The sequence below is a fragment of the Malania oleifera genome, chromosome 6 (assembly GCF_029873635.1).
Source record: "Malania oleifera isolate guangnan ecotype guangnan chromosome 6, ASM2987363v1, whole genome shotgun sequence".
Taxonomy (NCBI): Eukaryota; Viridiplantae; Streptophyta; class Magnoliopsida; order Santalales; family Ximeniaceae; genus Malania; species Malania oleifera.
This window is the reverse complement of record NC_080422.1, coordinates 35,260,649-35,286,279: the sequence shown is the minus strand read 5'-3', so window position 1 is coordinate 35,286,279 and position 25,631 is coordinate 35,260,649. Positions and strand designations below refer to the sequence as shown.

At 37.4% G+C, this 25,631-nt stretch overlaps 1 protein-coding gene across 8 annotated transcripts in view; it reads right to left on the bottom strand.

Moving 5' to 3' along the window:
• Positions 1-2,119: 2,119 nt before the first annotated feature.
• The window catches only part of LOC131158131 (protein LPA3), a 62,483-nt gene continuing 38,971 nt past the window's right edge, over positions 2,120-25,631 (bottom strand). For 5 of the 8 annotated variants that reach the window (XM_058112762.1, XM_058112758.1, XM_058112759.1 and 2 more), the window contains 3 exons: positions 18,690-18,772; positions 18,516-18,596; positions 2,337-2,753 (listed from right to left, as the gene is read on the bottom strand). In XM_058112762.1, coding sequence (XP_057968745.1) covers positions 2,694-2,753; positions 18,516-18,596; positions 18,690-18,772 — 224 coding nt within the window. In that variant the 3' untranslated portion in view covers positions 2,337-2,693. Of the gene's footprint in view, positions 2,192-2,336; positions 2,754-10,493; positions 10,549-18,515; positions 18,597-18,689; positions 18,773-25,631 lie in introns of those variants that run through there. The other 3 variants (XM_058112760.1, XM_058112761.1, XM_058112764.1) reach the window with 3 other exon arrangements.

The window sequence follows — 25,631 nt, the reverse complement described above, 5'->3', positions numbered from 1 at the left end:
AGTAGCAACATGATGAAAGTCTGTCCCTAAAAAAAATGATTTTTAGCCTAAAAGTAAATATTTTGTGACTATTAAATTTTTCTTTTTAAATGCAAAATTGATATCACTAACCCTATTGCAAGCCAAATATTATTCCATTCATGTTTTTTTTTTAAAAAAAAAAAAAATCATGTAGATAGCTTTTATTCGTTGACTTTTCATTAATTTCAATCTTATAAACATCAACCATTGCATGCAACTAAACTTTAAAGGTATGCATGTTATAACTATAACTATACTCCCACACACATATATGAATCAAATAACAATAGAAAAATATAAATTGAAAATGTCATTATGGCCAAGCAACATCATGTGACAAAAATTAAAGAAACTCGACGAGTTAAAAAAAAAGTAATCTAAGTCTTGGTAGTCAATACTAGTAAATATATAATAATAATTCCATAAATTTGTGCATAATGATATTGGATGAGAAAGAAAAATTAAGCTAACATTCTCATCATTCATAGTTGCATGCTCGGCTTTTACTCCAAACTTTTCAATTTTCATAAATCCCATAGGATGTACACCTATTGTGATTGAAAATTTTCTAGATTCTCCACTTGTAGTCCTATCATTATTCACTGCACTACCATACATATCCTTAATACATCCTAAATAACCTAGGATATAAATAGTTTCCCCACATTTTTCATTGTATCTCCTTCTATCATTTCACTTCCAACTTTGTTTTCTCCTTATTGCATGGCTTTCATTTTTGCAAATGAAAGAAGGGAATACGACAATATGAATGATGTTTGTGAAAATTGAAAAGTTTGGATTGTTTAGTTTGGAGAAGATAAAGTTATTGAAATTTTTGAACTTAGAAAGTCACATAAGGATAGAAGTAAGAAATTCACACAAGGATATAAAGGGAATTTAAAAAGTAAAATAAAGAATTAGTAAGGATAAAATTAGTTTTTTAAAAGTTCTTCTCAAAGAATTATATTAAAATATTTTGGACAAAAGATATTGAACTCTCTTGAAATTTAACAAAAAAACATTGATCTCTTCTGAGGTTTTAAAATTTTCAAAAAGCTCCTTTGAGGTTTTAAGAATTCCAAGGAACTCCTTGAGGTTTTGACAATTCCAAAAACTTCATTTAAGGTTTGTCAAAAAGATACAAACATTTCCTTGTATTTTATATATATAAAAAAAAAAAAAAAAACGTCTTTTGAAAGGAGATTTTTATATTTTTGACAAATCTTAGAGGAGATTTTTGGCATCTTTAAAATTTCATGGGAAGCAACACATCTATCTCAGCAAACTGAACTGCACCTTAGCACCTAGAGGTTTTTTTCTTATGTCCATTTCGATCAGGAAATTTGTTTGAATAAAAAAAAAAAATAAGGAAACTCATTTCTCATTGCATTTTATATCTATCAAATACTATGAAGAATAAAAATTTATTATAATATGATTAAAAAAATCAAATGCTAATGATGCATAAAATTTGATGTCTTTTACTTTCTTTTTAATTTTTCTTAATAATTAAACATAAAAAAGAAAATCCTCTGAATTTTCTTTTGTTTCCTTAGGTTCTCCAAGTTCCAAATGGCTCCTTAATAAATTCTGAGGTTGCAGCTAATCAATTATGCAGCACATTCTTCACATAACAAAATGTGTAGTGCCCTCTTGGAAACACAGGATTGTCCCATATACATGAATCACCAGTGAAAATGACTGCCATCTCTTACAACACTCCTTTGCACGGCATTGCCATATTTTGGTCACTGTCCTGGTAAATTGGTAATAACCATATAATCACCCCAGCACTTTATATATATATATATATATATATATATATATATATATATATATATATATATATATTCGTAGAATTTACACAATAAGAATAAGACTTTGTAATGATCCACTCTTACCCGCGCAAAGCGAGGATGCCTATATATATATATATATATATATATATTTATATATATATATATATATATATATATATATATATTCGTAGAATTTACACAATAAGAATAAGACTTTGTAATGATCCTCTCTTACCCGCGCAAAGCGAGGATGCCTTTCTACTACGCGCAGCATAAATTTTAGTCGTAAGCAGCGCTACTTTAGAGGAGAGGATGGAGTTCCAGAAGTGCCTTAAACGTGCTATTGGTTCCTGGGTGTGCTATTTTCTTCCCTAAAAACATTTCCTCAAGTAATTAAAACATTTTGATTAAATTGTCTTCAGTAAATTCAAAGCACATAACATCACATAATATTTAAACTGTAAATGTATTCAAAACTACCAAGAAAATCTATTCCAATTTCAAGGAATGAAAGGATGCATGAACTGGTTTTCTATATTTAATAATTTAACCCCCAATGTACAATGCTACCATGCTAAGGAGGTCTTCCTGAAGGGTCCTCTGGTCAGTTCTTTAAATATATGTTTCTCCTTCACCTCCATTTTCTTGGCAAATAAACAATAGCAACATAAATTTCTTCCATGTCCTATGGTGACAAACTAGACAAGAAATTTTTAAAAATGAAAAATTATAAGGGGTATAAAATCACATTATGAATACAATTGAAAGAAACGCTTCATGTCACAATTCCCATCTTCATGTTTTTCAGCCACGCACCCTCGATCAATCAAATTGTGTCACTCAAAGTTCCGTTTCTATCAGTGCTACTGCATCTCAACTTCGCCATGCAGAAGACAGTTCTAGATCAGCATCTTCCTCCCACCATGTGTTTGTCTGCAATTTATATTCACAGTTTACATGACAGATTTGCAAGACAGCATTTCCATAGAAAGGATATCTTTTGTCCGACAGGATTTGGGAAAAAAATATGTCAAAACGAAATATGTTATTTCTGAATTGAAATAAGCAGTGTGATGTTTCATTATAATGGCTAGACACCAAACAATGAAATAAAAAATGGAATGCCCTTAAGTACAAAAATGGTATATAGACTTATAGACTCAAGAGGACATATTCAAGTCCGACTTAACTGAAATCTGATCAAATCCCACCTACTATGCATCTAGTCACGCTGAAAAACCTAGCAGCTTCATTTTTGGCACAGAAGAAACAAAGACCCTTTGATCAACTGACTAGTGCACAATCAACCAGACAGGATGATTGGGCACATCAAGGTGCAAAACAATGCAGAGGCAGTAATGGAGTTGGCAAATCCAAAACATCATGATGATTCACAAAGCCTATGTAATATGCACATCGACCCGCACATAATAACAAAGCTCAAGAAATAAGGGTGACAAATTGCACCATCTCTATCCATCAATACCCCATAGTCAACAAAAACTTGACAATGACCCTCTCCAGCACTCCTGATGTCAATAGCTGAAGGTATCTACAGTTCAGTAACATTATTGCTCAAGAAAATCATTTTCACATCAACCTTTTGGTACCAAATCCTTTGGTCAGGCATTTTAACATTTTGAATACAGAGAAGAATTTCTAATCAAATAAAGGTGCAGGGGAAACTAGTCTCAGCACTAGCATTTCAGCTTTTTAAATTGTAGTGAGAAGGATTTTCTATATGGAGGTTATATTATGGAACCAGGCTGAGTGAGACTTAAGTCGCATTAGATGAGATTTTGTCATTATCTGAGCCTACAATGACACAAATTACATGAAAACTTTTTAGATGGCAAATGAAATTTATTGAGAGAGACGAACAAATTACAATCAAAAGGAGGACAAGAGACCACAAAAGAAGATCAAAGAAAAATCCACCAAAGCTAATTCGAAAATCCCCATCTCAACCCCTTTCTGTCTGAGTCAAGCTAGTTCAGGTTGGCCTTTTTTCATCTTGCTCTTACCAATTACCACCATTCACCCACATGCCCGACAAGAGCACACAACCACAAGTCCATCATTCTCATCACGCATTGACCTTTAATGCTTTCTCACTCACCTCCACAGGAATTATCAAAATACCATGGTGTTAAAATATCAATCCCGAATATCTTTGTAAATAAAATACAAATTAGGAAAGTGGGTAATTATGGGGGATTTGATATTATTCAATAGGAAATTGTTTCCTTGTTTAGAATAGGTAATCGTATTATATATTGGATTGTACAGAAGAACAATATAATGAAGAAATATATTTTTCAATTGTTTCTTCTTTCATGGTATCAGAGCTAGGGTTTCTTAAACCCAACTAAACGATGGCTAACAGCAGAGGCTCTACCTCCTCTGCAAACATCACCGGTGACGCAGAGGTTACGTTCGGTGGGGGTACAAATGGACTGGATAACACAGTCTTTCCACTCTCATTGGAAAAACTAAACGGAAAAAATTTCTGTGAATGGGCTCAGTCCATGAAACTGGTGATTGAGGGAAAAGGGAAGCTTGGATATCTTACCGGTGAGCGGAGGAAGCCAGACCCTTCCGACGCAGTAGCCTTGCAAAGATGGAGGTCCGAAAACTCCAGGGTCACCGCTTGGCTCGTCAACTCGATGCAACCATCAATCGGAAAAATTTACTTGTTCTTGCCGACGGCGAAGGAAGTCTGGGAAGCTGTACGTGAGACGTACTCCGATGTCGAAAGCTACTCACAAATCTTCGACATCAAGACCCGATTGTGGCAGATGAGGCAAGGCGAGAGAGGTGTTACCGAGTATTTCATGGAGATAAGTCATCTCTAGCAGGAGCTCGATCTGAGCATCGATGAGGAGTGGGAGTGCTCCGGCGACAGCACTCAATACCAAAGGAGGCTCGAAAACGAGAGGGTCTTCGTGTTTCTTGCCGGCCTGAATCAAGAGCTCGATGACGTGAGGGGACGGATCCTTGGCCGGCGACCTCTCCCTTCAACCCGAGAAGTCTTCGCAGAGGTCAAGAGGGAAAAGAACAGGAGGCGGGTGATGCTGCGGCCTCAAAATGGATCCGCTGGGCTGGACCCGGCTGTACCTGTATCCGCCCAAAAATTAGATGGGCTACATGTTGGGCCGGATGCCTCAGCTCTTATATTAAAAGGCCCAAGGGGACCTAGTCAACGACAGCAAAGAGGAAAAATATGGTGCGAACATTGCCGAAAAACAGGTCATTCAAAAAATACCTGCTGGGAGATTCATGGAAAACCAGCAGATTGGAAACCGAGAAAATACCAAAAAAATCGTGGGTACCAGGCCAGCATTGACGGATCAACTAAAAGATCACAAGGAGAGAACAACAATACCCCGTCCAGCAGAGCATTCAGTCCTGAACAATTGGATCAGTTATATAAGATGATTTCATCAATGCAAACTTCGGGTCAGTCTTCCTTTGGTTCCCTGGCTCACCGAGGTAATCATCTGTCAGCTTTAAAAACCACATCTTGTTACAAATGTCCATGGATAATTGATTCGGGTGCATCCGATCATATGACTGGGTCTTATCAATATTTTTCATCCTACTCACCATATGCCGGGAATTTGAGGGTAAAAATTGTAGATAGCTCTCTCTCACCAATTGCTGGGAAAGGAAGTATTCGCATATCTGATTCCTTAACTTTACAATCGGTCTTACATGTCCCCAAGTTATCGTGCAATCTGTTATCTATTAGTCAGTTAACAAAAGATTCAAATTGTTCCACTAAATTTGTTTCCTCTCATTGTGCTTTTCAGGACCTATCATCGGGAAGACGATTGGCACTGCTAAAGCGTACAAGGGACTCTACTACTTTGAGGACGCAAGTTTGAATGAACTATGTAATACTGCAATTTGTGATTCTGCATCTACTTCTAGAAATAGTGAACTTTTGTTATGGCATTCACAGATGGGTCATCCCAATTTCCACTATTTAAAACATTTGTTTCCTTCTCTTTGTTCAAATTAAATGGCTTTTGAGTTTCAATGTGAAGTATGTGAGCTTGCTAAACATCGTCGTACTTCTTTTCCATCATCCATATACAAACCATCTCGCCCATTTGCTATGTTTCACAATGATGTATGAGGTCCCTCACGTTCCCTAAATCGCACCAATACAAAAGGTTCGTGACCTTTATCGATGACCATACTCGTCTTTGTTGGGTCTACTTACTGAAAGACAAAACTGACGTCCGCTCCATTTTCATCAATTTTCATACCATGATTCATACACAATTCCAGACTCATATTCAGATCCTACATACCGATAATGGTACGGAATATTTTAATACCATCCTGAGAACTTATCTTCAAGATAATGGGATTGTTCATCAAAGTTCTTGTGTGAATACCCCTCAACAAAATGGGGTTGCTGAACGAAAAAATAAACATATACTTGAAGTAGCCCGGGCATTAATGTTCACTACCCACATGAAACATTATTTTTGGGGCGATGCCATCTTAACAGCCATACATCTCATTAATCGAATGCCAAGTTGAGCACTCTCATTTGTCACCCCTTTTCAGAAATTTCAAGAACACTTTCCTACCTCTCGACTCCCTTCCAATCTCCCACTGAAAATTTTTGGTCGTACTGCCTTTGTTCATGTCCATGCACACCATTGCGATAAATTGGATCCTCGTGCCATGAAATGTGTCTTCCTTGGTTATTCACTTACCTAAAAGGGCTACAAATGCTATGATTCGGTCTCAAAACGACTGTTCATTAGTCTTGATGTCACTTTCTTTGAAACCACTCCTTACTTCCCAAAGCTCTCTCTTCAGGGGAGAAATGGAGTGAAGATCGGTTCTTTGATTCTTTTACTACTGAATCTGCTGTTACTCCAGTTACTCCATTCCCTGACCCATCTATTGAGTCTTCCATTAAGTCCTCCATTACATTACTTCCCGACTTGCCAAACACAACTGAACACTTACCCTCAGGGGGAGATGCAGGAGAGCAAAACAACGCAAACATACCGGTTTACTCAAGAAAGCTGAAAACAAAGGAGAGGGAGAATCTCATACCTGAGGCACCAAGAGTGTTGGAACCGGTGATGGCTCCGAATAATCATGAGCCCTCGCCTTATCCTGATCTGGTAATTGAGTCTTCCTCTGATAATTCTGCACCTGATGATATCAATTTACCTATTGCAATCAGAACACAAACCACGTCATGTACTCAATACCCTTGGTCGAAATACATGTCTTATAAAAGCTTGTCTATAGGATATCGTGCATTTGTCTCTAATCTTGACAGGATGAAAATGCCAAAAAAACATTCAGGAAGCTCTAGAAATACCAGAATGGAGAGAGGCAGTCATGGAAGAAATGTGAGCCCTAGAAAAAAATGGAACTTGGCAGTTGACAGATCTACCGAAAGGGAAGAAACCAGTGGGTTGTAAATGGGTCTTTACAGTGAAATGTAAATCTGATGGAACAGTTGAAAGATATAAAGCCAGGCTTATTGCAAAAGGCTTTACACAAAACTACGACATTGACTATACCGAGACATTTGCACCAGTGGCAAACTTAAATACAGTTCGGGTTCTCTTGTCCCTGGCAGCTAATTTAGATTGGCCACTACAACAACTTGATATTAAAAATGCTTTCCTAAATGGAAAATTGGAAGAGGAAGTTTACATGACTATACCACCAGGATTCAGTAGAACAGGTGAAGAAAACAGAGTGTGTAAATTAAAGAAATCGTTATATGGCCTCAAACAATCTCCTAGAGCGTGGTTCGACAAATTCGCAAAGGTACTAAAGAATCAAGGATATCGACAAAGGCAATCAGACCATACACTATTCTTCCAACAGTCTAAAGGAGGTAAGAGAACAATCCTAATAGTGTATGTCGATGATATAATTCTTACTGGTGATGATACTGTAGAAATGGAGAAATTGAAGAATGTTTTGGCTACTAAATTTGAAGTTAAAGAGTTGGGGCAGATGCGGCAGATGAAGTTAAATTGAAAGTGGCAAGAACGAAAAAGGGAATTAGTATTTCTCAACGAAAGTATGTTACCGACCTCCTAGTTGAAACTGGCATGCTAAGGTGCAAACCCAACGAAACCCCGATAGAAACAGTAAAGAGGGTTGAAGATTGAGGAAAACCAGTAGAAAATGAGAGGTATCAAAGATTGGTTGGCAAGCTGATCTACCTATCACATACTAGACCAGACATTGCATTTCCAGTCAGTGTAGTAAGTCAACACATGCATTCACCAAAGGAAGTTCACTTAGATGTTGTATACAAGATCCTTAGATATCTCAAGGGATCCCCGGGAAGAGGACTCTTCTTTAAGAAATGTGAATGCAACGAAGTAGAGATCTTTACAGATACAGATTGGGCAGGATCAGTGGAAGATAGAAGGTCCACCACAGGATATTGTACATTCGTCTAGGGAAATCTTTAACTTGGAGAAGCAAAAAACAGAATGTGGTGGCTCGTAGTAGTGCTGAAGCTGAATTCAGGGTAGTCGCTCAAGGGATTTGTGAAGGATTGTGGTTACGAAAACTATTGGAGGAATTACGGGTACCGGTGAACCTTCTTATCAAACTCTACAGTGACAATAAGGCAGCTATTAGCATCTCTCTTAATCCAGTCCAACATGACAGGACTAAACATGTGAAGGTAGACAGGCACTTCATCAAAGAAAAAATTGAAGAAGGAATTATATGTATGACTTATGTGCCAACCAAGGAACAAACTGCAGATATCTTCACTAAAGGGTTGGGACGACAGAGCTTTGATGATCTTATTAGCAAGTTGGAGATGATTAATATTTATGATCCAACTTGAGGGGGAGTGTTAAAATATCAATCCTGAATATCTTTGTAAATAAAATACAAATTAGGAAAGTGGGTAATTATGGGGGATTTGATATTATTCAATAGGAAATTGTTTCCTTGTTTAGAATAAGTAATCGTATTATATATTGGATTGTACAGAAGAACAATATAACGAAGAAAAATATTTTTCAATTGTTTCTTCTTTCACATGGCTTGTAAAAGCAATCACCTATTCTTGACCCAATCCTCCATCCTCAAAAAATGGAGACATTTTCCAAACCTTCCAAGGGAAAAACTAACTCATAGGAAATGCCACCCACAAAACCTGAAGAATCCAAGTCATACCAATACTGCTCATAGAATTTCCAGCAAAAAACTCTGAAGAATCCAAGTCATACCTATAATGACCCGAAGAATAATGATATTTAAATAATAGAGAAAGGGGTAAATGGGAACATAAAAAGGCAGCAGTAGACTTCGTCAACAAACGCTTCAACATGGTATTTTAAGCTCGTCGACGAGGGTACGCTTCGTCGACGAGAAAATACCGAGAGGATGTTTTTGGCAAATCTGAATTTCGAAGACGAGGGGGAGAGTTCGTCAACGAGAAGCCTTCTTGACCTCGTCAACGAGGTGACGTGACTCATCGATGAAGCCCATAGTATAAATAGCTTAAAACTTAGATTTTTACGCAGAAAATCAGAAAAAATTCTCTCTCTCTCTCTCCTCTACGGTTTCTCTCTCTTCTCTCTTCGATTTCGACCCCATTTCTTGTCGGATCGTCGATCTGAGGCCACCATGATGCTCCTGGGGAAGTTCTCTCCAAGACTATTGGAGCGGATCGTTGGTGGGGCAGAATTGGAATTCATCCCCGGGTTAAGGTAAGGCTTTTTATGCAAAATTTGATCTTTCCATAGTTATAGAAAATGTTATTCACGGAAAAATATTGAAATTTAGTTCTGAGAGTTGTCATCTTCAAGGTATTGAACAGGGAACCCTGCGGGTGCAGGACAAGTGTATTTTAGAGGGTGTCTACTCAGAAATCAGGTAAGGGAATAAACTAAAGCAGTTATTTTCCATGCAAACTATTATCGTTATTTATCAACAAATTTATTTTCAGGCAGCATGTATAATATATATGAGAAGACTGGTAAAAATGCATATTTGGGAAAATACTACTATTATGTTGAAATGTATATATATTAGTATGAAATGCCAGAAAATATATTTTTAGAATGGAATGTATGGTTTATTTAGCATTGTGTGGCATGAATATTATTTTACATGAAAAGTATTATGTTATAGCAATTTTACGAATAAAGCATATTTTTAAAGATTATGAAATAATGCAGTACATTATGGTTTTAAAATACATGATAAATGAATTATTTATTCAGAATAATATGTATGAAATATTCGGCAAAAGGCCGTGATTGATAGCCGGCGCAAGGCCGTATATTATGTATGATTTCGGCGCAAGGGCGTATTTATGAAATGTTCGACGCAAGGCCACAGATATGAAAGAAATCGGCGCAAGGTCGTATATATGTATGTATGTTATTACAAAAAATGCTATCAATCCTTTTATGTTAAACAAGTATGTTATCATGTATTATATGTTATCAGAACCCGGATGACAATTCAGTTCATTTACAGGAGCACGGTATCGTAGCTATATAGATCAAATATTATGTTCAGACTTGTGCTAATCACCCCTGCAAGTAGAGGGGGTGGGAGACGGATAGTTGATGTGGCTTTCAGTGTAAAGTTCTAAACATCCACCTGATAGTTCGGACCAGGGTGTGGCGGGCTCATCATACTTACAGACATTTTTGACTCGGCAATAGTCGGCCAGCCATTGTCAGGTCCCGCCTTCGGGCTGCACAACCCATCATGGAGGTTAATACATGACATCAGCTAACTATTCATCCTGGGTAAATTTTCAGTATTACTAGCTATACCAGACAATTCATGAACAGTACGATTTATAAGAAATATGAAAGTATTTGTCTATGCAGTTATGATATGATTAATGTTTCCAGTATGCAAAATGTACTGTATATCTATATTAGCATTAAATATTCATGTTGTCACACAGCTGTATTTAGTTTATTTTCACTTACTGAGAAGTGTCTCACTCTCGAACATTAAATAATTTTCAGAAAACCCAGAAAAATCGGCGGATCGAGGCCGCCGTTGAGTCAGTTGTGCTACCCCGTTAGGAAGGTAAGTTTGAACTAGGATCAGGAGATTTTGTTATGGGATCCTAGAGTTATTTTTTTGTATTTTTGGGAGAATGTATATACACACCATGTTTTAGATTATATTTGACTCTGGTATTATGTACTTTGTGGTTATGAGTTTGGGATTTATATTTATTGCTGCCTAGGTTCCGCTATGTATGACAGGTGTCCCCATTGCCCACGAGTTCAGGTTGACTATTTTACTCATTATTCTTTATTATATGATAAGATAGGTAGGTCTTTACAATACCAATACTACTCACAGAATTAATCCAATAATAGACATCCATCACATGCAAACTCGATATCAAAAATCACTCTCCCCATCTAAACATATGAGGCGGTTTTAAATTGCCATTGACAGACTGCCTTACTAACGTTCTCCCCTGACCCATCCTTCAAAACAGTCACTCTTCAATAGACTAAAACTACCATCATTACAAATCTCCAAATTTTTATTAGTGTGCGCTCCTAAGTCATTTTTCCTCAAAAACTTTGTGCATTTCAAAACCTACCTACATAGCTTTTCAACGAGTATAACATAACCTCACTAGACGAGGTAGACACGCTAGCTTTCCATCACGTCCTAATTTGCTTCCACTATTATTTTCCACCTTCTGAACCAGATCACCATTGAGGATGTCACCAGCGACTACTATTGCTCCCTTAATATTTTGCTCACTCTGTACTTTGTTTCCTACACTAGTAATTTCCTGATTTGACCTTTCCTGTACAGTGGTAACATCCTTCCTCTCAACAAGTGGAGAATCAATAACCCAATTTGGGTCAGACGGCAACCCAACTTGGGCAACAAATCATCCAAGTCCAATAAGACTTGCATCACTCTAAGCCTATTCCAGCCCATGATAGCTCCTCAAATCTTTTAATTCATGCCACCCACGGGCAAACCTAACCAACCACCTCCCACAGCAGCTGAACAACGTCCTGCCACAAAGTTCCAAAATTCACACACTGCCATCCACGAACAAATGAATCTAAAGCACTGACCCCCCTTCACAACGTCAACGAATTAGTGATTAATCAAATTCTTCTCTAAAGCTATGTCCCTCCTGAAAACAGAGGCTTTAAGTTTGCACAACCCTTCCAGACCCTCGAACATTCTCTAGAACTACTCATCCAAGAATACACTAAGATCAAACTCTGCAAAATCCATCATATCACCAGCAAAGGCACCCTCACCCAGCAAGTCATTGCCACATTCATTCTTAACCAGAAAAACCACAAAACCTCCTATCTTTATCCTTCCTAACCTCAAATCAAAAGATTTCCCTTTGATCTGAACAACCCTCTGGAGATCCTGCTCTATACAACAATTGTTCTTCATCGCCATGAAAGTGATGGAAGAAAGAAACAAAGCATTAAGAGAGAGATAGAGTTGCACCATGGGCTTCACATTCCTTTTGTTCTAATAGAGATCATTAGACTAGGGTAATGACTAACACAGCATTAGAAATGCGGTGATTTGTGTAAGAACTCCCTAAAAACCAGTAACCACCAAAGAGAGCTTCACTTCAGCTGTCTGCTGTTTGCAATTTCATGTCTTCATCGTTCTTTTTCTATGGCATGGCAGGCCTCCATCTACCACCAGACGACAGAGTCTGTAGTCCTCCAGTCGCCAGACTGCAGCCGTCACTCCATTTATTCCCGCAAAGAGATTATCTCATCTTTGTAACAGCGAAGCAAGGTTTGAATGTTCCCTGTTTGATCTTTTGAAGCTCCATCTCAGGTTCGACTATTCCCTGCTTGTTCTCAAAGCTCCATTTGGCAAGCCCAAGAAAGTATGACTATTCCCTGCTTGTCCACAAAGCTCCATCTCGCAAGCCCTAGCAAGTTTGACTGCTCAAAGCTTCATCTTTGAAGATTCTACTTTTCTTTTTTGAATCTAAGGTCATCTTCTTTGAAGACTCAAAAGCTATTCTTTGAAGGCTAGTTTTGAGTTTTATCGGGTTCAAATTTTGAAGCTGCTTCTTCTTCTTATCTTCAACAAACCCAAACTTCAAATACTGCTAAAAAACTAAAGATCACTCTTTTCTCTCTTGCATAACAACTCTCACACCCTCGCGCAAGAACGACCATGGCTGTGTTAGCAGGTGCTGGTGTTAAAGCGTTCAGTGCAGATCAAAGGAAAATCCTTTGAAGGAAAATCCTTTGATTTGAGTTTGGATAATAAGGGGGTGACCCCTATCCAATGCATGCTCCAAAATAACGTTTCTCGAAATAGGTGGGTTTAATTCATGAAGGAGGCAATTTGCTAGCTTGTCGATGGTCTATCAACTTTTGTTCAGTTGGGAAGCGGCTCTAGAAGCGTTCGCAAGGGAAACCTCCATTGTTGGATGGCAATTATGTGGACAAGGGTAGGGAAGTTTTTGGAATTAGGACTGAGGGGGGAAAGGTAAGAAATTTTTTGTGTTGGCAATGTAAAATAAATTGGATGGGGAAGCTTTGCAAATGTGTTATGCGAATTTGGGAAGGAAATTTTTCGTTTTGAAGGAGCAGGTGTTGCAAGCACTTCAGTTCCAGATCATGGAATAAGGTGGTGATGGAAGTTGATGGTTATCTTAGTCATTTAGTATTGTTAGTGTGTGTCTCTCTTATGTTAACAAGTGAGAGTTAGTAAGGATATTATAGTCATTGGTATGTACTTTGACATACATTACAAAAAGAGGGAGAGACCTATCATTGTGATTAGGTCTTCCATTTGCCCAATTATTCAACATGGTATTAGAGCCTACTTTTGAGACGTAAACCCTAATTGTGACAACTACCATCAAAACCAAAGCCTAAAACCCACCCTAATCCAATGCATGTCTACCATTGTAAAAGAATTTCCAGCAACATTATAGCCCTAAAAAAACAGCTTTCTCCCCATGCACCCTCACACGCTGATCAAAGGCTACTAGGGCCTACCCCACGCACCAGCGTGTGAAGCCAATTTCAGGCATGCTTCTAACCTAAATTTTTCCAGCAGTACTCAATTCCTCTATAAACATATTATTGAAGTTTTCTCATAATGTTTTCATCCAAAGATCTCACCTTTTTTAGTTGCTCATTTACAACATCAGAGAAATGGTTGTTTGTGTCAAATATTTTGTGAATGGATAAATGAATTGGCCTTGAGTTCTGTATATTATATATAGACTTTACAAGAATGCTATACATTGAAAGTAAATAAGGTCTAGCACGATTCTAGCCCCATACAAGTAAACTATAATCTATCAAGCCCTATACATGTAAACTAAATATATGCTAACTGTACAAAATAATGAATGGAAATATAAGGAAATAAATGCGGGCTGAAGTAAGAAAAGAAATCTTTTGCATTGTTGTTTGCTGTTCCATTGACAACCCCCCTCAAATTGATGTGGGTTGATCAACAAGCATCAATTTTCCTACTTAGGAAGCAATGTCGATGACGAGTGAGAGCCTTGGTGAAGATATCCGCAATTTGTAATTCAGTGGAAATTTGTAGAAGAGTGATAACACAAGCTTCAAATGCTTCACGGATAGAATGACAATCGACTTCAATATGCTTCATGCACTCATGATAGATAAGATTGGCCGTGATCTAGATAGCACTCATATTATCGGCATGTAGAGGTGTAGGAACAGTCTCAGAAAAATCTAGCTCAGCAAGCGAGCCTCGAAGCCAAATAATTTTAGAACAAGCAAGAGACATCGCCCAATATTCAGATTCCGTCAATGACTAAGAAACTCTGTCTTGCTTCTTACTCTTCCAAGAGATCAATGCATGACCTAAGAACACACACCAACCAATGATGGAGCGATGTGTATCCGCACAACCAACCCAATCAGCATCGCTATAAGCAGCAAGACAAGTAGAATTGCCTGCAAGGAAGAATAAACCACAGGCATAAGTGCCTAAAACATAGCATATGATCCTACGGACAACACCAAATGAAGATGACGAGGAGTCAAAAGAAACTGGCTGACTTGCTATACAGCAAAAGAAATGTCTAGTCTAGTAATGGTGAGATAGACAAGACTACCCACCAATTTTCGGTATAAACTGGGATCAGCAAGTAAATCACCCTCCTCTTTGCGAAGCTTGACATTTAATTTCATGGGAGTATCAACAAAAGTACCCTTGTGAAGGCCAGATGTGACCACCAAGTCACTAGCATACTTATGTTGATTGAGCGAAATACCTTAGGGACTACGATTCACCACAAGACCAAGAAAATATATCAGAGACCCAAGATCTTTCACATGAAAGGACTCTAAGAGATGAGTCTTGAGCTAAGCAAGCAAAGCAGAATAGGAACCAGTATCACAATATCATCAACATAAACCAAAAGAACAACAATACCCATATCTGATTTCCGAAGAAACAATTAAGTGTCATACTTGCTCTGCTTGAATGAAAATTGTAATAAAGTGATGCGGAATTTATCAAACCAAGCCCTTGGAGCTTGTTTGAGACCAAAAAGAGAATGACAAAGCTTAGACACATGTGAAGTCGGAGAGGGAAACAAGCCCAAGGGTGGCTTCATATAAATACACTCTTTAAGATCCCCGTGAAGAAAAGCACTCTTGACATCCATCTAATGTAGTGGCCACTCGCTAGAAGTAGCAATAGCTAGAATCGTACGAACAGTAGTCATCTTAGTCACAAGAGCAAAGGTCTCTACATAATTGACACCATATTCCTGATTATTCCCAAGTGCAATAAGGCGAGCTTTGTAACAATCTAGACTTCCATCAGATCGAACCTTGACTAAGTAAACCCATTTACAGCCCAGAGGAACAATGGTGGGAGGAAAAGGCTAAATGTCCCCTGTGTGATTGGCCTCTAGAGCGACAATTTCTTCCTGCATAGCCTATCGCCAACAATCATGCTTGGCAGCGTGTGAGTAGGAAGTGGGAATATCTAAATTGGACAATGCAACAGTAAGAGCCAAAACAGAGTTGCCAGAACTTGAAAAGGGAAACCCATACCTGTCCGGGGTTATAGACACTTGAGAAGAGCGATGTACCAAAGGCTTTGGAGGTGCTGCAACTGACTAAATCTGGAGCATGGTAGGATCAGATATCGGATGAAATCTAATTTGCAGATTTCTAGTTTATTTACCAAAACCTTGGGGAGTTCTCGTGTTAAATTCATTTGTAACAAGCTAGGAGCATATGATATGATATGATATGTGTGTGTGTGTGTGTGTGCGCGCACGCACTCCAACTTTAAGGGAGTGTTGATGGTTATCTTAGTCATTTAGCATTGTTAGAGTGAGTTTTATGTTAACAAGTGAGAGTTAGCAAGGTCATTATGGTTATTGGTATGTAGACATATATTATAAATAGAGGGAGAGACCTATCATTGTGATTAGGTCTTCCATTATACCCAACTATTCAATAGGAAGGAAAGATAGGCGAAGGCTGCTCAAAGTAGTTCACCATAAAAAAAAAAAATTGTGTATTAGGTGTGAGGCTGATATGTGATTGAAGGAATTGAGGGTGCCATTACCAGATTACAGCGCACTCAATCGGAGGTGAACATAAGGTGCAGGTAACTAGGGTTCTGGTGGTTTCTGCTAATCTTGCAAAGGTGGCTAGGGCTGCAATAAGGGATGATGAGGCTACAAAATTTGGGCCTGGTCGTCTAGTACTCATACTGAATTTGGGCCAGGTTTGTGAGAAAGGTGATGCTTCTTTTTTTAACAAAGTTAGGCCATTTAATAGAACAGATCCAGTGTTTTGACAAGAATCCCAAGGGTTTTTAAAGAAGTCTCTTGTAAACAGGGGTTTCCACAGATAGGCCTTGTATATAAAAAGTCCCAGGGCAAGGATATGGGTGCAGGCCCTTCCCTTGCACGACCCTGTTTCTGAACAAGCCCACTTACCTAGCCAAATTTTACATACAGGAGAGGTGGGTATTCACTATTCATCAAGATGTTAAAAAAACACAAAATCTTTCTCCAGCTCTCCAAAATAAGCATAGAATGGATCAACATTCAAAGTGTATTCAGGATGCTTTTAATTTGGTTTTGAAATCATTTTTGAAGAAAATGATGATAATAACAGAAGTGTCAGATTGGCTGTTGGCTGTTGATTCTGGATTTGCAGAGGGATTAGAGGCTGGCGTGTACAGGATTAATAAAAAAGAAGAAGCTGGATTGGTTAGGAAATCTGGTGTTTCAGGATTTAATTCTGAAAAATCTAAGGGTCCTAAGGTGTATGCTCTTCAGAAGGCTGCAATGATGGGTGCAGAAATGAAGAAATTACATGAAGAAAAAAGAGAGCATTCCAGTGAGATAAGGCTAAAGATTATAAGGAGAGATTCAGCAGGAGAGTTGGAAATTGTAGAAGATCCACTTGCTAAGATGGAAGGATGTAGCAAGTGATGGAGTAAGCAAAGGAAAGAAATCTAAGAAATGGGGAGATTTTTCAGATAACAATAGCGATGACATCAGCGATTTTGACTGTGATGGTGGTTTACTGTAGGATGAGATTCAAGAAAAATATGGATACGTTTCTGATTACAGTGATGTTCTCGGGGACCTATCATATATCATCCTAGGCCATTGGAAGGATTGGAGGGGGTTCATATTTTTGGGAACAATGAGTTGGATAATAAACTACAGTGCAATGATAGAATTTTACCTACACCAGTGCAGGTCATTTCTAGGAAGGACTTAAAAGCCCAAGATATAATGGATAAATTGGATTTAAAAATGTGTGATGCTGGTGGAATTGAACTGCGCTTTGATGGGGGGTAAGTACAAAGCGAAGAAGAGTCAGAGGGGGCTTGCACATTTAAAGTGCTCAGTGAACTAAGATGGAAAGGGATTGAAAAGGGGTTTTCTTGGTTAGGAGTACTTTTCAGTTATTTTTTATTTTTATTTTTATTTTTTATTTTTTATTTTTTTATTTGTTTTTTAAATTTTCATGTTTATTATTATTTTTTTGTTTTGTTTCTGTTTTTTATTTTTTCAGGTGGACCTCTTGTCCCCTCAGGTTGTAGCTTCTCTTTCTCAATCTAATATACCTCCCCCTTATGATGGAAAGAGAATGATAAGGGGTTTTCTTGGTAAGGGGTACTTTTCTGCTTCTTCTTCTTCTTTTTTTTTTTTTTTTTTTTTAAATTGTCATCTTTATAATTATTTTTTTGTTTTGTTTCTGTTTTTTATTTTTTCAGGTGGACCTCTTGTCCCCTGAGGTTGTAACTTCTCCTTCTCAATCAAATATACCTCCTTTTATTATCTTAAAAAAGAAAAGGTTGCTTTTCCAGGAAATAAGTTTCAAAGGTGTTATGCCTATTGCACAAGTTACATGAATTTCCTTCAATAGAAGATATTTAGGCAGCTTGAAATAATTTTGAATGTTGGACTCAATTATCTACTCCATAATTCTTTTATCCAATGGCCAGTAGCAGGCTGCAGGACACCAATGCACAAATCTGGAAAGTCAGATGCATGTTCCCACATAACTGTGTCCAAAACAATACTAGTCTGAATTTTGACCACTATAAGCCACAAGTCTACAGAAAAATCAAGATAAAGCAGGAGAGAGAGAGAGAGAGAGAGAGATATGCATTCCTGAAGCAACTACAAAATACTAGGGAAGAAACCTTGTATCCTCTTCGAAGAAATTCCAATGAGCTTCCTTGCTCTTCTTGCAGTCCCAAGACCCTCAACAGTTCTTCTTTGGTCTAAAGTACATTAATAATTAGTTCAATAGCATAGAGAATCATTCCAAACAAGTAGAGGAAGGAATTAGAGCTCAAAAGGTGAGAGATTTTTACTTCACCCAGTGCAAAACGAGTTGCACTCTCTGCTACACAAGCATAGGAACCATCTTCTTGCTTAAGCATCACCTGCCAAGGCCCTGCATAACTCTGATTCAGAATATTTGTAGTATTTATACATATTTTTGTATAGTAAAAGAAATTAATTAATGAGAGTAAGAAAGAACTACAATCTTTGGAGAACAAGCCATCCTCATAAAGGAAAGCTAAAAGCAATTATAAAAATGCAGCTCTCCAATCTCTTTGGAGTTCAGATGAAGAACTCCCCCCTAAAGTCCTGAAGCATATGCCCCAAAAGAAGCAAGAAAAACAATTCTATCCCTGTTTTATCATCAAAATCCTGAAGTCCAAAGAACAGAAAACACTGCAGAAGTCCAAAAAATCCTCCCTCATTTGCTTCTTCCAAAACCCCTTAACTGTGCAACAAGAAATCAACATACTCTAGTGTTTGTACCCATATTACACCGAAAACAAAGAAAAAAAGTAGCACAAAGCTGTCTAGCCACCAGACGATGTAGAAAAAAGAGTGCAGTAGTTTCATTAGATTCTACACATATTATGCAAATTTTTAAGGCTTGATATACATTATTGGTCCACAACCTAACAACTTAAGCTTTTAGGTGAAGTTGTAATCTAACATGGTACCAGAGTAGGTTGCCAAGAGGTCCTGGGGTTCTTGTTGCCTGCATTTATCGTTTGTTTGTTAAGAATTATCTTATTCCATAAAACGGGTGTTGTTTATCATTTGTTTATCTCTCCGCATGCTGTCAGGCTGCACATATAGGGGAGTATATGGCTTGATATACTTGTTGACCCACAACCTAACATGTTAAGCTTTTAGGTAAAAAGTGGTAATCTAATGCAAATATCTGGACTAGGGACATTGAGGAAGGGCTGGAAGCACCAACAGCAAGGTGAAAAAGTAAATTAAAATTTGATAATGGAGATCCAGCAACTCATAGTTGTGAAATCGAAATTCAAATAATTATTTGAAATTCCAATTTTGGGAATTGAGAATCAAATCGTAAGATTTGGGACATATCTCTAGAACCAATTCTAAAAAACATGCATATATTGATATATGAACAAGTGAAAGAGTAAAATACATTTAAATTTTGACAATAAAAAAATGTACCTCATTTGTATGCTTTCCCTAAACAAATGAAAAGGGAATGAGTTAAAAAATATTAATTAAAAAAAAAGGAATTTTATGCAATCTAAGGGAAGATTCAATAGAAAAAAGAAAAAAAAAAGAATAAAGTGGAATCTAACAGGGTATTAATGTTGGTTACCAAGAGGTCCAGGGTTCTAGTCTTGTTGCCCGTGTTAATTGTGTGGGGTTTAAAAATTCTTTCATTCCCTATAATGCTTGTTAATTTATCTCTAGAAGTGGAGAAGAATTGAAATAGTATTTCTTATTATTGTAAAATTAGGTACAATCTGAATGTTTTATAGACTACAAGGATAATCTAAAAGGAAAGAATAGAAAAAAGGAAGGAATGACAATTGCTAACAAATCTCCTAGAATATCTCCTAAGAATATATCCTAGACTATCTCCTAAGATTATTTACATAATTACAAAAATTTCTCCTATAATCAAGGAGAGTTGACTGGATAAATTTTGAAACTTTCCAACACTCCCCCTCAAGCTGGTTTGAAGATGTCTTCCATAGCCAGCTTGCCAATCAAATTTTCAAATTGCTTCTTTGGTAGTCCTTTTGTAAGTATATCTGCTACTTGTTCGGTAATAGAGATATAGGGTAAACAAATCAGTCCACTGTCCAGCTTCTCCTTTATAAAATGCTTGTCGACGTCAACATGTTTTGTTCTATCATGAAGCACTGGATTGTGAGCAATGGCTATGGCAGATTTGTTATCACAATACAGTCTCATAGGTAGCCGATTAGTGACTTTCAATTCTTCCAATAATTTTTTAATCCACAACACTTCACAAACTCCATGAGCAACTGCCCTAAATTCTGCCTTTGCACTACTCCTAGCTACCACATTTTGTTTTTTGCTTCACCATGTAACCACATTGGCACAATGACTAGAAGTTGATCTTTGATTGGTTATACTCCCAACCCAATATGCATCAGTGTATACCTCAACTTGTAGATGTCTATGGTCTTCAAACAACAGACCTTTTCCTGGAGTTCCCTTTAAATATCTCAGGATTCCATAAACTGCATCAAAGTGGTCAGGCCCCTGGTGAGTGCATGAATTGGCTTACCATGCTGACAGCAAAGGCTATGTCAGGACGTGTATGTGATAGATAAAGTAGCCTTCCAACCAATCTTTGGTACTGGTCTCTATTGGTTACTTCCTCAGGCTTGGCAGGTTGTAGTTTAAGATTAGGCTCTCTAGGTGTCTCAGCTGCTTTACACCCTAGTAAACCTGTTTCTCCAAGCAAGTCAAACACATATTTTCTTTGTGAGACAAAAATACCTTTTCTTGACCTTGCAAATTCCTTACCAAGAAAATACTTCAAGCCACCCAAGTCATTAATCTCAAATTCATTAGCAAGCATCTGTTTTAATTTCTCAAGTTCCTTGCTGTCATTAGCTGTCAAAATAATATCGTCAACATAGACAATTAGAATAGCAACCTTCCCTTCACTTGAGTGCTTATAGAACATGGTGTGATCAGCTTGACCTTGGCTGTAACCATGACTCTTTACAACCTTCCCAAAGCATTCAAACCAAGCTCTCGGAGATTGCTGGAGCCCATACAATGAATTTTTCAATTTACACACCTTATCACTGCCAAGATTACCTTCAAAACCTGGTGGTAATTCCACAAACACTTCATCCCCTAGATCTCCATTTAAAAAGGCATTATTTACATCCAACTAGTGTAAGGGACAGTTAGAATGTACAGCTAAGGAGAGTAACACACGGATTGAGTTTATCTTGGCCACTGGAGCAAAAGTTTCTTGATAGTCAATTCCGTATGTTTGCGTAAACCCTTTTGCAATGAGTCTTGCCTTATATCTCTCTATATTGCCGTCAGCCTTGCATTTAACTATAAACACCCACTTGCAACCTACAGTTTTCTTTTCCTTTGGCAAATCAACAATTTCCCAAGTACTGCTGTTCCATAGTGCATTCATCTCTTCAGGAACTGCTAACTTCCAATCCGGATGATCCATAGCTTCCTGAATGGTCCTTGGAACAAATAGGTGAGAAATATTGGATGTAAAGGCCTTATGATTATCAGAGAGTCATAAATATTTGGCAATGGGGTGTGTGGTATATGTTCTAACTCCTTTCCTAATGGCTATAGGTACATCAAGGTTAGTAGATTGATCAACTGAAAGTGTAGTAGAAGGATAACCTGGGATTTCCAAATGACCAGTTTTTGGAGGTGATGATTGATTCTACTCTGAAATTGTGGGTTGATCCGTAGTATTAGAACGATACCTGCCTCTAGTATAAACACGAAGCTCAGAAGAGGGATTATTCTGTAGCAATTCTCCCCCTGTTTGTGATTGCCTTACGCTTTGTACAGGCAGATTGGGATTTCCATTTTTTTTCACTATTTAAAATTTCAGTTCCTTGAATGTTTTGTATAGGGATGTCAATGTCAAGGAAAACATTAGGCATTGGTATAGAAGTTTGCCAAAACTGATCTTCACTACTCTCTTTCTCCCCCTGAAGATAAGTTTGGTTAAAGTAAGACTGATTTTCAACAAAAACGACATCCATACTGATGTGAATTTTTTTTGCTTTTGGATTCAAACATTTATACCCTCTCTTATTGGGAGCATATCCAAGAAACACACATTTTTCAGCCCTAGGACCAAGTTTAAATCTAAGGTGAGCTAGAATATGAACATAACAGTGCATCCAAATACTTTTAGAGGCAGATCAGAAATGATCCTATTATCAAGAAAGGATTTTTTTAGGCATGACAAAGGAGTGCTATACTGCAGCACACGGGTAGGTATTCCATTAATAAGGTAACAAGCAGTTAGAATAGCATCCCCCCACAAATATTTTGGAATATGCATTGAAAACATTATGGCCTGTGCAACTTCAAGTAACAACAATTTTTTCTTTCAGCGATACCATTTTGTTGTGGGGTGTCACGACAAGTGGATTGATGTTGAATCCCTCTTTCTTTCAAAAAATTAAACTTGGTTGAAATATGCTGTACCATTATCCGTACGAAGTATGCTTATTTTTGTGTGAAATTGGTTTTTGATCATACTATAAAAATTCTTGAATAATATTTCAACTTCAGATTTTCCATTCATCAAATATACCCAACAAATCCGAGAATGATCATCTATAAAAGTCACAAACCATTTTTTTCAGGATTAGGTAGTAACCTTAAAGGGACCCCAAACATCAATATGAATCAAATAAAAAGGTTTTGATGCACAGTAGCCTTTTGAAATATAAGGAACTCAATGATTTTTTGATAAATGACACACGTCACAACGAAGAGAAATACAATTCAATTTTTTAAACAAATTAGGCAACAAATATTTTAAATAAGAAAAACTAAGATGCCCTAATCTAAGATGCCAAAGCATTATTTGATCACGCACAGGGATTGAACTAGTACTACCACTCAAGCCCTGAGCTTGTTTATTGCTAAATAGGGTATCATCAAAATAATAAAGGCCATCGATCATCCTAGCACTGCCAAACAACGCCCCCGAGTTCTGGTCCTAAAATTCACAGTGAGAATCAAAGAATACAATACGACAATTAGAATCACGGGATAATCTACAAAAAAACAGAAGATTGCAAGTAAGTTTAGGAACATGAAGGACAAATTTTAATTCTATTTTCTCGGAAATTCTAATTGAACCTGCTCCTGCAATGGTTGAAAGACTCCCATCTGCAATCCTAACCTTTTTATTATCCAAACAAGGATAATAAGATTGAAACAATTGAGAAATACTCGTCATATGGTTGGATGCACCTGAATCAATAATCCATGGTGCAAAGGCTAAAGAGCAGGAATAGGCACTCGACATATTACCTGTTTAGGCCAAGGAACCAATAGAAGTACCGGATATCAGATTGGATTTCAGCACTTTAAGAGGCTGATCCATTTGCTCTGAACTTAGAACATTGGTTTGGGCTTCATTTGCTCTAAGAATCACTTGGTTGTTTCTAGGTCCAGGTTTGCTGCCCTTCCAATTTGCTGGTTTTCCATATAGTTTCTAGCACGTTTCTTGGGTATGGCGTGGCTTATTACAATAGTCACACCATACTCGAGATTTTTGATAGGGATATGACTGCTGTACAAAGGCATTAGCAGCAGCCAAAGCCGAGTTTTCAACTGTTCCATCAGCCCCTTTTTTCCTTAGCATAACATTCTAGTGACAATCTTCACGTCTCACTTTAGAAAATACCTCTCCGATTGGAGGTAGAGGCTGTCTACCAAGAACCCTCCCCCTGACCTCATCAAACTCATCATTGAGTCCAACCAAGAATTTAAAAATTCTTGATCTTCTTGTTGTAGTTGCAATCATCAGGGCTCTTCCATTCATAATCATTGAATAGATCCAAGTCCTGCCACAGTCCCTTAAGGACATTGAAATACTTAGTCACACTATCTTCCCCTTGTTGGGTCTTGCCAATTTTTTGCTGCAATCCATAAATCTGGGAATAATTTCCAAGGTCAGAATACATTTGACTAGCATTATCCTAGAGTTCTTTTGCAGTAGTATAGCACATGTAAGCACTAATATCTTCATCCATTGCATTCACAATCCAAGCCATAATCATGGAATTTTCAGCATCCCATATAGCATATGATAGGTCTGCTCTGTCAGGTGCCTTGGTTGCACCAGTCAGGTACCCAATCTTACCTCTCCGACGGATATACATTCGAACTGAGTGAGACCACCTCAAGAAGTTGGCTTCATTGAGACGAATATTTGTGATTTGGACTCAATGGGGTTCGGTATGGGCTACCTTGGTCTTAGTTTTGATGTTGACCACAGGTTCAGGTTTGGCCATGGTGGAAGTTTCGGAAATTTTAGACATAATAGAGGTTGAACAAAGTTAAGGCAATGCGGCCTAGGTTTTAGAGGCTATGACTGCTGAAAGGAAAAGAAAACCAGGCTCTGATACCATCTAGAAGTGGAGAAGAATTGAAATAGTATTTCTTATTATTGTAAAATTAGGTACAATCTGAATGTCTTATACACTACAAGGATAATCTAAAAGCAAAGAATAATAAAGGAAAGAATAGAAAAAGGGAAGGAATGACAATTGCTAACAAATCTCCTAGAATATCTCCTAAAAATATATCCTAGAATATCTCCTAAGATTATTTACATAGTTATAGAAATTTCTCCTATAATCAAGGAGAGTTGACTAGATAAATTTTGAAACCTTCCAACATTATCCTTTGTTTATCTCTCCACATGTTATTAGGTTGCACATGCGGAGGAGTGTTAAAGCATGATAAACATTGTTGGTTAAAAACCTAACAGCTTAAACTTTTAAGTAAAGTGGTAATCTAACAAAAAAATAATAATATTTCATGCATATTCTTTCTCACATTTAAAAAAAAAAAGAAAAATATTCAACTTTAAAAATAATAATAAATTGAACAAGCTACAAAAAAAAACCAACTTTTGCATCTTAAGACCACAACAAAACATGAGTACCACCTCGGCCGATGAGTATTCTGCCTCTTCTTCTCAATGGCAGAGTAATATACTTCTCCAAGAGTGAAGAATAGTTTTGTGAAGGCAACACAGTTACATTTTCTCCTTTTTTCAGCACAAAATTGATACAAACAAGGAATGGAAGGTAACTGTGCAAGAATAAAAGCAATTTAAAGTTCTGTAAAAATAAAAGCATTTAAAGAAATGATGTCTCAGGGGGTTTTAAAACAATGGATCTTAGTATATTATACGTCTAGAATCATGTGAATAGAAGGATTCAAATCAATCCGTTAGATTCACG